Here is a 16,990-nt window from a genome sequence, read left to right on the forward strand (position 1 = left end):
TTATCCATTAAATAAGAAATTCAAAAAGCTATAGATCATAATATATACGTTTGACGCATTAAATAATTTAAATTATAAAATAAAGTGTTTACATATTCACATCACTGAAAGGGTTGAATATTAATATTTCCAATTTCCAATTGCATTTATAAATCGTACGATATTATTATTAATCATCAACTATACATATAATAATAAGTTATATGCTAGTTTTGATACAAAATAACATCATAACTGAAAAAAAAAGATAGAACTGACAAAACTGTGTGAAGCTAATGTAAATGCTAAATACCTATTAAATATTTGAGAAATAAACTATTAATGGAATTGTGAAAATAAGAAATTTAGGAAAAAAGGAGATTCACAGCAGGTACTAATTCAACAAACATGAAAATAGTTAATTTAATTTTCACTTTTAAGCGTAAGGTGTTATTTAAATAAAAATTTTAGTGCAAATTCCAATTAAAAAAAAAAATGTTACGTGCTTTTTATCAGTAGGTTACCACTATGTTTATTTCATAGATTTTGCTATATCAATATTATTATAAAACAGTCATAATTTATTCATGCCCAATAAATTGAAAAATTTCATAATATTCAAAGAACAAACCTACAATAAAATAAAATATCTACTTAGTATATTATTATTGTTCAACAGCTTATAATTTATTAATGTTTTAGTTTGCTTAATTATTGTCTTTAGAGGTTAATACAATATAAATGAAGAAACGTTCATGGACGTAATAATTTAATATAAGTTTTTGGTGTCTACTATCCATATATTCGACAACTATTTATTTTGATCGAATACATTACTTATTAATAACACTATAGCAGCACTTTGTTTTTATTTATTCTTGAGTCAAAAAAGGGTTACATTTTTTTATTCAGAATGTTCAATATTTATTTAAGTGATTATTATCATTTAAACTATTACATTTAGTCAATAAATTATTGTTTAAGTTATGTAGGTTTGTATAGTGATACGTCACAGCTTATATCATAAGAATTTCATAAGAAAGTTGTGACATAAAGTTCAATAGTCTAGGTAATTTATGAAGGTCAGTAAAATGCCAAGCGTAAAATAAAGCCTAATTTTTTTTTATTTTAAGTGAAAATAATATCTTAATTCTTATAAACAACCATGTTTTGACGCTGTTCACATAAATACTGATTGTCAACGAAATTAGTAATATAAAAGAACAGATACACTTCATTTTGAAACTTACGATTTACTATTTTGAAATATTTTTTTACGTTTTTCGACAAATACTTTTTTCCGATACCTATACGCACTAAAAAATGTATAATTACGAAAACATAAAATAGAACTTTTTGTTTTTGAATTGGATACCACGTTTTTATACAACTATTACAAACCGAAATAATTATTGTTTTTATTCTCACATGCGTATGGTGTCTAGCATATCAACATGGCCAGAATTGCTTTACTTACAAAATTACCATGTATACAATGTTTGAAGTTAATTGAAGTATTGGGGTCGTATTATTCGTAAATATACTCTATCTAAACTTGTATAGCTCCACTCTATTTCTTTAAACTTGACATTTATTTTACAGCCGGTAAACTATATTGTATTCAATATTGGATATTGAAGCAAAAAAAGTACCTGTTATAAGCATTCTGTGATATATATTATTATAATTTAAAATTATAAAATCTGAGTTTCATATTTAGTTTTTAATAATAATATAAACTAAAAACTGGTAGGTAGAAATTTTGAATATATGAAAAAATATTGTATAGAACGTCAAGCATCTAAAAACTTTGAAAAGTTTTTAAATGTTATACCAAAATAAGAGTAGGTAATGGATCATTTTAATAGCAAATATTTCTGTAATTTATACGCACGGTATATTACGGTTCAATAACTTAATATAAAATATTTTAAGAGATTATAATACTATTTAGTTTATTATGAGCATTTTTTTTTTGCGATTGGTAAATATAAGATAAATATTTTGCATATCACATTAGCATTTATAAAGTAAGTTTCGATTACGGTGATTTGAATACTGCGTGTAATCAGAATTAATTAAAATAATGGATAGGCTTGATTATTGCTTTTATATTAATTTAAGACCCGACAACTAAATATTATCCGAATTTGTACCTAAACATTTTATATCTCGTCTAATTTAATCTAATTATGACTTACGGAGATATTTTTGAAACGTCATTATATCTTTAAATTAAAAGTAATTAATGGGAAGCGGACGTCAAATGAATTATGGGTGGAAATGGTACATCGCTTAGGAATCATCTCGTTATGAAACCCGGCGTATCCCTTGCCGACACGAAACGACAGTATCAGCATCGTTAATAATTCAAATGTTTAATTTTGAGCTCAAATAGTGTTATGTCAAATATTGATCGTCTGTGTGTTTGCGAGTTTTTGGCTGATGAAAAATATATCCGTCGGAGTAAATAATATATACGTGTAATAATAAATGTAATCTTTTTTTCGACATTTTTTTTTGTTTTTCTATGCTATTACAAGAGACGTTCACGGCTATAGATGGAAAATTCAATTCAATTCTCGTTGGCCTGCATTTACCTAAGTATGCTAACACGATTTTGGCTTAAAAGAACTTAGTGTTGGTAAAATACTTTATATTCACTTATTCTTCACTCGACAACTTCAGACATAATAATTTAAAACAATTTTTCCATAATAATTGGGAAATATATTTTAACATTGTAACAAAACAACCACTAAAATTCTATAACACGAATAAAAATACAAATAAAAAACACGAATATATTTTGTTTACATAATATTATTATGTTGAAAACATCAATTAAAACTAGCACGTAAATAAAATAAAATTGTTCCTATCGTATTAAAAATTATTTATTATTAACATTTGTCAGAAATATTAAATCTGTATAGTCATTAAAAATGTGTACCCTCTCAACCACGAACTAAGACTGGAATATACAAAGCGATCCATTTAAGTTTCTACACTTTTTTTTTCGAAAAGTTTTGACTTTTAATTAAATTGATGTTATTTCAAAATAAAACTAAATGATTTTGAAGTTAAGCATTAAGTAATTTTCTCCGTCAATTGCATTAGCTTGAACATTAAAAATTGGGCCATATATTTTTCGAATGACATTTCTCTAGAATATTCAAGGCTCATTTTCTCTATTTTTTCCTACTGCTACGTTTCGGCTCCGTACATCACAAGTAATTGCCATATTAATGCCATGTAAGTACATCCTTATTTGCAGGGTTTTAAAAAAGGTATTTCATTTCAGAACTTGTTCTAGTTCATACTAAGTCGCTAGTTATATTCCTGACGTTACCTCTATTTGCACCTCATTAATAATTATTTTCGACCAAATATTTTAAATGTCTATAAAAGACTATCTATTTTGAACTTAGGTAGTTTCAACTTAATGTTTTGTTCTATTGCATGATTTCTATTTTTTCATATAACAATTTGATGTCTTATCGACGTTTACTTTTAGTACCACTTTTTCTGCAACTTTCGTTAATTTTTTTCCTTTTTTTTATTGTCTCGACATAATTTCCTAAGAGAGCGATGTCGTCCACCAATGCTAAGTGTTCAATGGCAGAATGACCTAGAGCAATTCCTTCAGAAACGTAATTACTAATTTCTTGTACTTCTTTTTCCGGTAACAGGTCATCTTTTTACCTAAATTCTGTTGTTACGTTACATGTTGTGATGTGAAAAAACAAGAAGAGGTACCTATTATACTCATCACGTAATAATGTAATTCAAAGAGTGTTAATTTCTGTAATAAGTTTGACTGCATAATGCATATATAGTGTTTTCATTATATGTTATTAAGTTATATTCAATTAATACATCTTTCCATAACCTATTAATAAGCTAACGTTGAACGTCGTAGTGTAATAATATGTTTTTATTGAGAACCTTTTAACTACAAGTTACTCATACCACCCCCGCCGAATTTCAATTTTGGGAAATAAATTTAAGAGTAGTCTACCTATACAAAATACCAAGGTCCAGACTTACGTGTTGTCTCCTCAATGAGTAATTTACAAGTCATTAAAAAAAACTAATTAATATTTTGATGAAAGATTTTGTTACCCGTTGAGCTTTAAAATATTTTTATGTTATCAATAGGAAGTAGTTCTAGACGCGGTCGACTACGATGTATGGTTCGGACCTATTGTAGTTGTATCGACGACGATAACAATTAATTAATTCTCTCTTGTTTTTCGGAGCTTGTGTCGGGCGTGCCGTGTCGTTGGAGCGTCCATTACATTGTCAAAACGTGAAAACGCCGATCGGGGAGTGCGTGTCGTAATTATATTATCAGTGTATCTATATACCTCCAACACAATGTATAATTATGTTATCTATTATCATACAGCGTAGGGACACGAACTACTGACATGTCAACAAACACGTCGTGTATACTCCAGGGTTTAAGATATAGGTACCTAGTTGTATGTACCTTAAACCATCGTGGTATGCACACAATAGCATTTCTATCATTACTGTTGTTTTATTGTTGTTATTATATTTCAATGGTAGTTTTTCGGTGACTGGGAAACCACCGTGTAGCGCATGTCGAGTTGAACACTATATCGGCCATCGATATGAATTCTTCTTCTTGTTATAGTTAATATTAAAACGATAACGACTATTATTTTAGCAAAAGGTGTTTAAATAAATTACAATAACTGCTCAATGAGTATTAAGTAATTCAATGGAAATATATGTGAACAGAGTTAACAGAAAATTTAAAATAGATATAGTCACAAAGAAAATATTAACTTAATTTTGATTGATTTTTTTTCATAACGTAGGTTTTAGTGAATATTTTTCTATAGGTTTTCTAATGATATATTGTAACATTATTATGACAAACTTTAAACTGTTTAATGTTTATACCAAGAATTTATTCACACTGTTCTTCGGTACACGGGGTTCATTCATAAGTTAATGATAGTAATATTTATGGTACATTATCAATCATCAAAATAGTGAATAATATTTTAATATAAGTTATGTTTTTGAGAAAAAGAAGTTCAACACACATCTCGTACTACCAACAGGAAATAAATTATTTATAAAATATCCTTAAAAAATAGAATCTGACATCGTATCTCGTTTTTCTCACCTATTTAGTGATTTATAGTTCAAATTTAACACATCCTTTAAAGTGACCAACTCAATGGCGTGGTTAACTTGAATCCTTTGCTTTACAACAGGAATTTCTGTTTGTTTTATTATTATTATCTTTTTTTATTTTTTCAAGATTAACTTCAGAGATTCAATTTTCCTAAAATTAATCTTAAGTTAATTTAAAAATCAACAAGTTTATAAAATGTAAAAAAAATCTTACTTTTTAATTTTTATAATACCCTCGTTAAATAAATTTGTAGGCAAGGTGCTTGTTCAAAACATTAATACAATTTGTCACGGTAAACGGATGTAGTATTATAATTCGATAAAGTACTTTAATATAGGTACATAATGTAGTGTTTTACGCTTAAAGTAATAATTTAAAAATAATAAATTTTTTAGAGTTTACAATACAATGTATTATATGTATTTTATGTGTTTTGATAAAAAAAATGACAAATTTGACACGGGTAACTAAAATGAATTTATGCTGGCGCTTTCTTTTTGGAAAATAAATTTCTGTAAAACAAAATTATGATTGTTATTTAATTTGTTTATTTTTTTGACGCATTTTGCACCCAAATTATTAGATTTGACTATAAGTCACTTTATTTCGTGATTTTTATTTTTCATTTCTTTAATGTTTGATAATTGCTTTATACAATATTTTTTGAATCCTAGTGTGTTGTTAATACCTCCTAATATTTTGGTGTGCTATATGTTATCAGTTTTTATTTGATGGAAGTTCAGTAAATATCATTATACTTGGGTACACCTAATTTTTTTTTTCCAACTATAAAACACAGAATTATAATCGTTTTTAAGACATCAGAGTTAACGCAGACATCAAAACGTTTGGACCACTCTAAGCATAAGCACCAATTTTTTCTCTGTGAACAGCGTTGGCTACTGCAATATACGACAAGTCGACAAATGGTCGGCAACCGCAATGTGGCAATGTGGTGACTTGATCGCGTCGGTACAAGACGTGGACAGCTGTGCATACTGCATGATGACGATTTTTAGTGACATTGTTACAATACTGGAAGCGACTGGTCAAAAATTCAGTAATTTTGTATTGTCCTATGGGTGGTTATTATTTGACGAGGGACACTGAGGTCACGTGTACATCAAGTTCAGACACGTCCAGTGCACTGCAAGAGGATTCACCCGTCACGATTAATTTATCATTGTTTGCATAATATTTTATTCAAAACACTGATTTAAGTATACTCGACGACTGCATTTTAAAATTCATAGATATAGTTAGTTTCTGAATATTTTAAATCTTAAAGTATTAAGAATGATAGCTCATGATAATATGTAAAGGAAATATGGTGGCTATGATTATTTGAAAATTATAGTAATCACTAACTAATCGACAATAATCTACTATGATTTTATAATTTGTAAAAAAATTTTAAGTACCATATGATAAGTGGTGGACTAAATGCTTAAGTTTATTTATACATTTAACCATTCATGTAGATATATATATCAATATAAGAAAAAATAATTTACTTAACAATTTTAAGGGAAGAAGTGGTTCTCGTATAAAAAAATAAAACCACAACACAAATTTTAATGGTGATGAATGCACCTGCTCCCTTTAATTTGTATATTTATTTTACAGGTATCTATGTGTTTGGTCGAACTTATTATTTTTCTTTTTGATTTATTACCAAAAATCCCGGCTGGTCACCCATCTGGAAACAAGTAACACTGGCTGGTGCTTACACTCAGAAGGCGTACACAACTGAATGTAGACACTACGCAACACTAAGCCACAAGGACTTATTATTAAAATATTTAAATTGGGATAATGTCATCTGATAAAAATCGATACCGACCATTAAATGTGGATTTAATATAACTTTGATACCTACTTAGAGATTCGTTATTTTACTTTTATGTTTATCAAATAAACACACAGAGGTTGGACTTATTCGACAGAAAAACTCAGCTAATTACGCTCTGAATTTGATATTTTCATTGTTTTTTTTACGGTTACGTCTTCCAGTGAACCTCCGTTGACAGACAAATCGCATCTATAATATAAAAAACCATAGTGATAATCTGAGCCCCTAGCCGTTGTGTATTGTATATATATATACATATAAATTGTATTGTATTATTGCACGAAATCATTAATATTAATTAGAAGTCAACAATTAATAATAGGATGTAAACAGTTATGTAAAATTAAATCAAAATTATTTAATATCAAACAGACATTTAAGACACGATCGTGGTAATTAATATTGTCCTACGCTAATGAGTCAAATGCCATAAATAACTTAACAGCCTTACGCTTGAGTTAAAAATTAATTTGAATATTATGTATCACAATTTGTAAACTACTAAAGGTAGTGAGTTGTCTGACGTTATAATAAATAATGATCACACAATACTTTTTTGTTTTTATATATTTGTGGTTATCAAACGCAATAGCTGTTTATATTTTACAATAAATATAATATAAATATATATACATATATTCAATGACATTATTTAAATAATTTCTTATACTTAAGGCTGTTGGAGCACACTATATTTGTTATGGATTTAGAATGATAAATGGATTGTTAATTTATATTGAACCTACTACGTATGTATAAAAGTATTAGCTTATTTTCTATGTTAGGTATTTTGCAAAAATATTTTTTAATTTATTATTTAATAAGCTTTAAAATCCAAATTATTTTTTTAAAAACCAAAAAAAATTTTTTTCAATTTCTAATTCACATATTATATTAATTTGTAAACGTTAAATATTTTTCTTAAGTAAAAAAAGGTAAAATGGATAGTGAATATAAATTTTTTTACAAAATTTAAATCGGGCCACTGGTACTACCTGAAAAAAATTATCTCTTTTATCAGATTCCAAACATAAATTATTAAGTTTAGGGGGACATTTTAAAGACCATTTCAAATATATTAGAATTTTAATTAATTTAAGATCTTATTTGCACTTACATTCATGATTAATTAATATTTTAAAACATTTCATGTATAATAAATTAATTGTCAATATTCTAAGTTCTACTCTGAAAATCGTATACACAATATTTGAAGATTCAATAAAACCAATTATTTTTTAGTATTTATAAAACTCGATTTACTTAAGTGATTGTTATAATACTACTAATATTGCATTTTCAATCACCTTTAAATTAATATTATACATATACCTAATAACTAGTTTCTATTTAAAAAACTTGGCAACTGAATTATTTTTTAATTTAATCAAAACAATGTTTTTTTAGATTTTTTGGAGGAGAGAAGATGTATTCTGGAAAACGTCGGTCCAGACCTACAGAACCTGTACGACTCAACTGGCTTAGAGGTAAGGGACACGAGTTTCATTTTAGCATTTCAATAAATTCCAAAAAATAAAATACAATTACAATTATATGAATTATTAAAATATTGTTACTTACGGACAGGTTTTATACATTATAAATAAATAGTGAAATTTTATACGAGTATAAAATATGATAAATAAATAATTTGTGTATGATCCCGAGTATTGAACTCAGTAGCTGCTTCCAACTTAAATTTAGTTACGAGAGTCCATGGCAGATCGGCATACATTAGCGTATACGACGAAGAAGTTATCCCATAAATTTTCATTCCTCCATTCTACTTTACACTCATTTCACAAACACCTGCAAGAATACTTGAAATATGAGAAAACTAAGAACAGCGTAATATCATATTGACTTTAGTTATATAACATATACAAAGGGAAAAGGTTCGTAAGTTTGAAATTCCAAGTTTTATAGCCCGTTTTGTAGTTTCAATACAATTTACCAATTAATAATTATAAAGTTATTTTGGATTTTTCTAAACCGGCCAATTATTACAAACATAATTTTTAAATTTTTTATCTAATATTATAGTTAGGTAGTATTTTATAGTTTTATCATAATATCAACAGCTTTAAGTACTCTTCGAGATTTAGCGTCCAATGTATTAGTAAAATAATTTAAGTATAATATCAGACACAACTGTCTCAGGTAAAGGAAAATATTCAAAATACATTTTTAATATCTCTATTTACACAACATATTATTTTTTCGATTAACCACCCTTTTTTTAATTTTAAATCTCGTTTCGGATCACGTCGCGTTGTTAAACTTTGAATAAAATACGAATTTAATCAAACTAAAAAAACATATCATGATTAAAATAAGAAAACATCCAGCAAAATAGGGCTGTAATGAATCTACGGAGTTTTTGGAGACTATGCATTTTGGACCACGCCGTATATTATTATATTTATTCTGTAACATTCGATTAATTTGACACATTAAATTCTAAAAACATAATCCTATATAAATACAAACAATTTTTCCTTGTTTACTTTCTCTTGTGTCTACTTAAAGAATGTTACCAATTAGCCGGAAAGAGCCATTTCGTCCATTGCAATTGTTATTCTGGTCACGAATTTCTTTCTTTTCATTATTTTTCTGATTAATAGCTTCAATTGTGTTTTCATCTGAAATATAATTCATAAAACATAGACTGTTGGGTAGACTTAGTTGAGTATAATAATATATATGTATTTTTTTTAATAACTAAGTTTAATTTTGTTCCCAAACAGAAATACAGAATTGAATCCACGCTGTGCGAGACATTTAATCTGTTGAACAAAACAAAATGTTATGTATATTATACAGGACATACATGTGCACAAAATATTTTAAAGTTATTTTAAGTTTCAATATAAATTATTAGAAAGATAAATCACGTGTTCAATAATAATATATTGGTTCGTTTAAGTTTACTGATGACGTTTTTTGTGGACTAAAATTAGGTATTGTAATTTTTAAGTTTGAGTTGATGACAAGTAACTACAATCAAAATATTTTTGAGATGTGAAACATAAATTAAACGTTAACAGATGTTTGCATTATACACATATAAAGTAATATGTAATCATATTTGAACAAATGGAAAGTTTTTACTTTTTTTTAATAAACAATTATTTATTGAATTTTAAGTAACAAAAATATTGAATAGTTTTTAAAACCAAAAAATTCTATTTCTTTTATATTTTATAGAGTTATAATATTTGGGATCGTACCTATTTAATACTTACTTAATAATCCAGTTCATTGACATATTAAATATTTAAATGCCTTTTGATATTTTATTAGAATGTCTATATTATGCAATAAACATTAAAGAGCTCAAATTGATTATCAAAATACACAATTTCGAAGTCTTTTGAAATATAAGAGTACATGAATATTAAATAATATTTTACCTGATGCCACACTATGATAACGTCCACAAAAATAAATACCCATTTACCTTATAAAAATCATTACCTACATTTAGCACATCATTACAACACATCACTGATAAATATTAGTAAATAGAAATACATAAAAAACATATATTTTTCAGAAAAAAAGACTAAATTACTTCCATTTTAATAAAGTGAACTCAAAAAGTAATGCATTCAATGTGAAAATTACAAATGCGTAAATAAACGATATCAATTAATTTTAGATACAAAGCAAAAAATAAAATATTCAAATATGTTAAATTAGTTTATCAGGTAAAAATTAATTAAACAAACCGTTATATTACATTATAATATTTGCATCAAAATATTAGCACTTCCCTGTATAAATTGTAAAAATATACCTCATAATATGAGTATGCCGCTAGCTCATCATATTTATTTGTTTGTGATTATTGTAATCAACCGTCACCCATAACATTTTTAAAAATACAACAATTTACAGAAGGATGAAATTATAAGAGCATTTTTTGATTTCACAATAAGTAGTATATTACGTCTTACGCTGTAATAACGCACATTTTTTTCTTTTATAACTATTATAAACTGACGTACGTTTTTTTTTTATAATTCATTTTCTGGATTCGTGAGTTTTTACGAGTCTCCTGGGTTCGTCTTCATAGCATATTTCTGCTGAAGACTTCTATTTTTTGTGCACGTACCCGCCGTTACAGACACTTCGGATTTACATACTGTGACCAGAAAATTATTTCGATATATGTTAGTTTTTCACTGTTTAAACTCGTTGTATGAATATAAATAACCACAGCTTAAACGCATAAAACTATACTTCTTATTTTGTTAAAAATTGTGTGTACGAAATGTTAAGATTTATAAGATATAAAAGTTTAAGTACCTGTATTAGTGATCGTTAAACAATAGGTACCTAGTAGTTAAAACATTTTATTATAACTTTAATATACAATCACCCCAACCCTATACAAAACTGACTGCGAATTTTTAATTTAAGAATTGGCCGGTGGTATTGTTAAAATATTATCATAGAGATTTAATTTTTAAATGAAGAAAAATGTAGGTATCTAACCTTGTGTTAAGAAATGGCTAAATGGCTGATGAATGAAATGATTAAAATTTAAAAAAATAATTTATTATAAGAAGAAAGATCCGAGCATAAGGAATGTTACATCTTATGCCAGCTTAGCATATCCTATTCTTGATCCAAAGGATATCGATTGTTGTATTTGCAAATACAACGAAATGTGAGCGTAAAGGAGTTAACGGTCTTGAATAATGGATATAAGGATTTTCTTCAAAATCTATTTATTAATAATTAGGTGACCGTTGTTATAGAACAGAAATTAGAGAACATGGAACAGCTTTTAACCGTACAAACCCTTTACGTCTAGCCTTACCCTTTCATAATCAACTTTCTATATAAGACTCAGTCATCCAATAGCAGGCAAGTTGAACCAATTTGCACTCACCTCATACCATGTAATATGATTCCATCGACCATCATTGATCTGTGTGTTAACCTTATCAAACTTGGGTTGTACGAGTATTTTGGTTCTTTAAAAATGTGAAACCTGTCTCAATTTTCTTAACCCACGATGATAATCAACATTGTATTAAAATGACATGATCTTAAATATTGGCATAAATTTGTTAGCCCATTAAACAAATATTAGACTTTCAACGACAGACTCCTACACATGGTGTGTAATAGCATTAAATTACTTGAAAATGTCAAAACTAATTTTATCCTGCATTAACCCCAGAAATCCAACACAATATCAATTCTTTGTCCCTCTAATCTAAACATTTAATAAGTAAAAAGTGAAGTGAAATCGTATTTATATATTTATATTATTTTGTTTTAATTTGAATGCAAATCATAATTTTAAATAATTATTTTTAATTTAATATGTAGTTTAAATTTTTAAATATTCATTAAAAATTTAACAATTTTTAATTAGAATATAATTAGAATCTTTGAATGCACAATAATAACAATAAAACAAACTAACATATTTAGAACGAAAATAGTATGATGTATACCCAGATAATCTAAAAGCATTATTCGAAAAATTTAATTACACCAAATCACACGAATAAAAATAAAATACTTCTAATTTTTTTAAGTTTATTTATTTATAAATAATTTATATTTTACAAAAAAATTTTTTTTTTTTTGTTAAATATTTAAATATTACATAATTATCTTGCAAACTGAAAAATATTAATGAATTGCTGTCAATTATTACACAAAAAAGTTTTGAAAAATAGTATTGTAAAATACCTAATTACCATGGAAATATTGATATCGTTTATAGCAAGATCAAGACCCTATAAATCACTAAATATATGATTATAGTTATGATTTGATTGATGAGTTGTATCCAAATGGAATTGATTTGGAGTCTGTGACACGAGAATAATTTCAGTAGCTCGAAATGATGACGTAAAGAAAAAGTATAATTCAAATTTATCAAGATTGACTAGTGATAACATTAAGTTTATTTCCACTGATATTGCCGATTCTCGTGGCTGAAATGTTACTGATAGCGAAGAAATGTCTTTACGTCGTTCACCTGACTATCTTGCATCCCTTACACATTCATGATTTCCAACTACTTCACTTGATCTGAATCTAGGTTGCATTGTCATATATTATTAAGAAACATTATATATTATGTATTTCTGATGGTCTGTGTAATGGAACACGATTAGACAGTAGTGATTAAGGTCGACTAGACTATAATATATTGTGAAATGTTGACACGAGACGAGAATATTGTTCACATCCCGTGCATAACAATTGATACAAGTGGTAGTTCAGACATTTCTTTCGTATCGACGGTTTAAGTTCCAAGTGAGACTCACATTTATCATGACAATTATAAATAAGTCACTGGGACAAAGCGCTTATAAAGTTGGATTATTTGTTACATGCAAAGAGACCATGTTATTTACACGACGTGGTAAATTATACATTGCATTTTCACGATCTAAAAGTCGTGTGGGAATCACATTAATGACGTATTACAGTAACGTGAGAACTATTTTATTAAAATGTTAACAATTTATACCTATTGCATTAAAATTTATTCAGATTTTTACATTAGAATTTATAAACTCTAATATAAAAAAAGATATTAAAAATAAGATTGAAGGAGAGTTAACGAGTGAATCGATCAATGTGCGAATCCCCTAGTGGAGTTGAGAACTCGAGTAGCTAGGGAGCAGAGCCCCTTAATAATATACAGGCTGTAAACTTTTTCTGGAAAATGTGTGGTCAATTAAAACTACAGCACTCTAATGGCACATCAATATTTATACAAAATGTTATTTTTCAATTAAAATAAAAACAACAAAATAATAATATAATGAGTTCAAGGAAAAGTGACAATCTGTGTACCTAAAACTTACCTAAATTAAATTTAAATCGAATAAACTGAATTTTAGTACAAATATTATTATTACAAACAACGACGTTTAATTAAATCAAAATGTCAGAAGCATTAAAATAACATTATAATATTATATTATAGTGAACCATAAATTCACTCCACACAGTCAATTCTCGATGTTCATAGTAATGCTTTAACACGTCACAATAAAATTGTCGGATGAGTAGTTCACTGGTTATTGGCATGTTAAAGTTTATTGGAAATCGATGTGTGGTCGGATAGGACGAAACGTGACGATGTTTTTAGGCGTGAGTGCGGGTGATGAGGAACAAAGAATTTTCACAGATTTTCACTATAACATAAAAGTTTCGTTAAATGAAATGGAAAACGTGAAAGCAATGGCGGCGGCGGCGGCTGTGTTTGGTAACCGACAGTGTTCTCCCACCTAACGATAACGGATGTGTAGTTTGATAGAATAAAAAGCCGTAGAGCAGTTAGCGTTTAGCGAAAGAAGCACACGGAAACATTTTCGGCCGAATTAATGTAATTTCCGAATCAAAAGCTATCCAGGGAAAATTACGTTATAAATTATATTAGTTTGTGGCAATGATAATGGTGTATAGCAGGTGTCAATGAATGGGAGGGATGTCCGAGGTAGGAACGTTTCGTTGGGATTAGTGTGGTAACCGAAATTACAGACAGTTTGAGTTCAATTCATCATGCTCGGATCGGTGCGGTTTCGTTGAGTAGTCATGGCACAACTTCCGCCAACGAATTTGCCGAATTAACAACAAATACGTTTTGTCAATTCAAGAAACTTAATTAAAACGTAAACTTCATAGCACGATAAAAATGTATATAAATATTATGTAAGCACGCATAATATGGACATTATAATAACATATTAAACATAATATTTTTATATTATTTTCGAGGTGAAAACTGAAAAGGACTTCCTAAAAACAAAAAAAACATTTATTATTATGAAACAACTATAATCATTTATTAACATTCTATTGTAAATCGTAAATGTTGAACAGTAAAGTATTATGAGCAAACGACATGATGTATACTCTAATATTTCTGCTATATAATAGCTAGTAATCACTCGATGTTCGTAATTATTTAGTTTAAAATAACAGTTGAAATTTCTTAACACTTTTAGTGATTACCCACCAACCTAGCTACCTATAAATATAGATTCATTCTTTACTTTAAATTTTTTACTAGGTCAAAAACTAAAAAGTCATCGTGTGTCATAAAGTTTAGTCCCCTACATAAAGTCTAATAAAAATAATTGTTATAAAAGTCATGTGTAATAAAAGTGTTCCTTAGGTGCTGTAACGCCACAATAACAAAACTACATAGAAATGCCATATTAATAGGTAAGATGAAACAATAATTATATTTTTAAATCGATTTTATTAGTTCAAAAATATATTCATTTTTTGAGTAAAATAATATAATACATAGGTTCCCAAACTATGGGTCGCTATAATATTTTTGGTGTGTCACATTAAGTCTTGGAATATTTATATTTGTTGGCAATATAAAGTATTTAATATTTGATTACTTTAGAATATATAAATATAAAAAATTAAATGTGTATCATAATAAGTATAAATTTAAATAAATGTGGTATAGTATTTTCTAGGTAATTAGTTCATATAGAATGTATACACTGAGGTTCGAATTTAATTTTATCATTGATCATTATTAATTATCCACTACGATTACAAATGTACCTATGATGTATTAAGCTGTTCGACTGAAAGTTATGGTGCGAATAGTGGCTATCCAAGAAAAAAAAATTGCATTACTGGAGGTTGTGAGTTGCTATAATTTAAACATTTTCCAAAATGGATCGCACACTAAAAAGTTTGAAAACCTCTGAATTGTAATATACTGTTATTATTATTACCTCTTATACCATCACGTTTTTCGTGTTGAAATTAATGAATTTTTTAATTATCTTGAATAAATTCGGCTTTGGCGACGCACCACATATATATATAACGTATATTTATACATTTGATTCCCTATTAATTATTGAAAAAAAAAACATTCAGTAAAAATGTAATTCTACACTTACAAGGCCAGTAAAAAATATTATCAATAGGTACGGTACCTAAGATACTCCAATAAGTATTATTGAAATGGAATAAGATAACATAATATTATTATACTTGCTTTACCATTGGTAATTGATAGCTATGGTAATACTACATTTTATAACATTTATATTACACATGATTTTAATTTTAAAAAATACAATTTTTCAAATAAATATTTTTTTATAAAAATAAAAGGATTCTACAACAATCGATTTCTATAAGACTTAATTTCAAGAACCAGAAATTTAGATTTAGAACACGATTTTAAGCACATTTTTTATTTTTCATTCTGAAATTGTCAAAAATAAAATCAGTCTACCTTATAATTAAATATATTTCACAAGGTTCATTATCATAGTTGGGATAAAAAGTAAAGATTTATTATTTTGTGTCACTAAATAACTATTTTATAAATGATTTCAAATATTTTTGACACAAGGAAAAAAAATTTCAGAATGTTTACCTGTATATTCCTAATAACTTTTAAGTATATTTTCTATTATAAGCACAACTGCACAGCTACTGTTTTTTTCAAATAGATAAGGTAAAGTTTTACCTATAACTGTATTATTTAAACTATCGTTCCTTCTTTCTTCCGCCAATCAAGAGTTACATACCAATACTGCAATAAGTGTTTAATTCTCCTTTCTTTTATATATTAAAGGGATTACAAAACTCCAAGATATCTCTTTAAGACTGAATGTTTCTTACCACAAGCTTCAGAATTAGAATATATCTTAGACCACATCATGTCAGTACATGTATATTAAATCATACAATTTACTATTGAAATGGTACGGGAGTGTCAATTTAAAAAAAAAATACTTTTGGACTATTATAAACATAACACACATTCAACTCATTTAAAATATAATTTTTGTTTTTAAAACGACTTTAAGTACCTACAAAATAGATAAATAGATCTTAAACAATTTTTAAGCAACATAATATTTTATACTTAAATAATTTGACTTAAAATATAATATAATAATAACATAATTAATATAATTTTTCTCCCAAATCCATATAAATTGGTAAGCACG

At 27.1% G+C, this 16,990-nt stretch overlaps 1 protein-coding gene across 3 annotated transcripts in view; it reads left to right on the forward strand.

Moving 5' to 3' along the window:
* Nucleotides 1–16,990, forward strand: part of LOC111035758 (NACHT domain- and WD repeat-containing protein 1) — a 203,424-nt gene that overhangs the window by 110,213 nt on the left and 76,221 nt on the right. For all 3 annotated transcript variants that reach the window (XM_022317549.1, XM_022317702.1, XM_022317625.1), the window contains exon 3: nucleotides 8,415–8,494. In XM_022317549.1, coding sequence (XP_022173241.1) covers nucleotides 8,415–8,494 — 80 coding nt within the window. The remainder of the gene's footprint in view (nucleotides 1–8,414; nucleotides 8,495–16,990) is intronic.

The sequence above is a fragment of the Myzus persicae genome, unplaced genomic scaffold (assembly GCF_001856785.1).
Source record: "Myzus persicae strain clone G006 unplaced genomic scaffold, MPER_G0061.0, whole genome shotgun sequence".
Taxonomy (NCBI): domain Eukaryota; kingdom Metazoa; phylum Arthropoda; class Insecta; order Hemiptera; family Aphididae; genus Myzus; species Myzus persicae.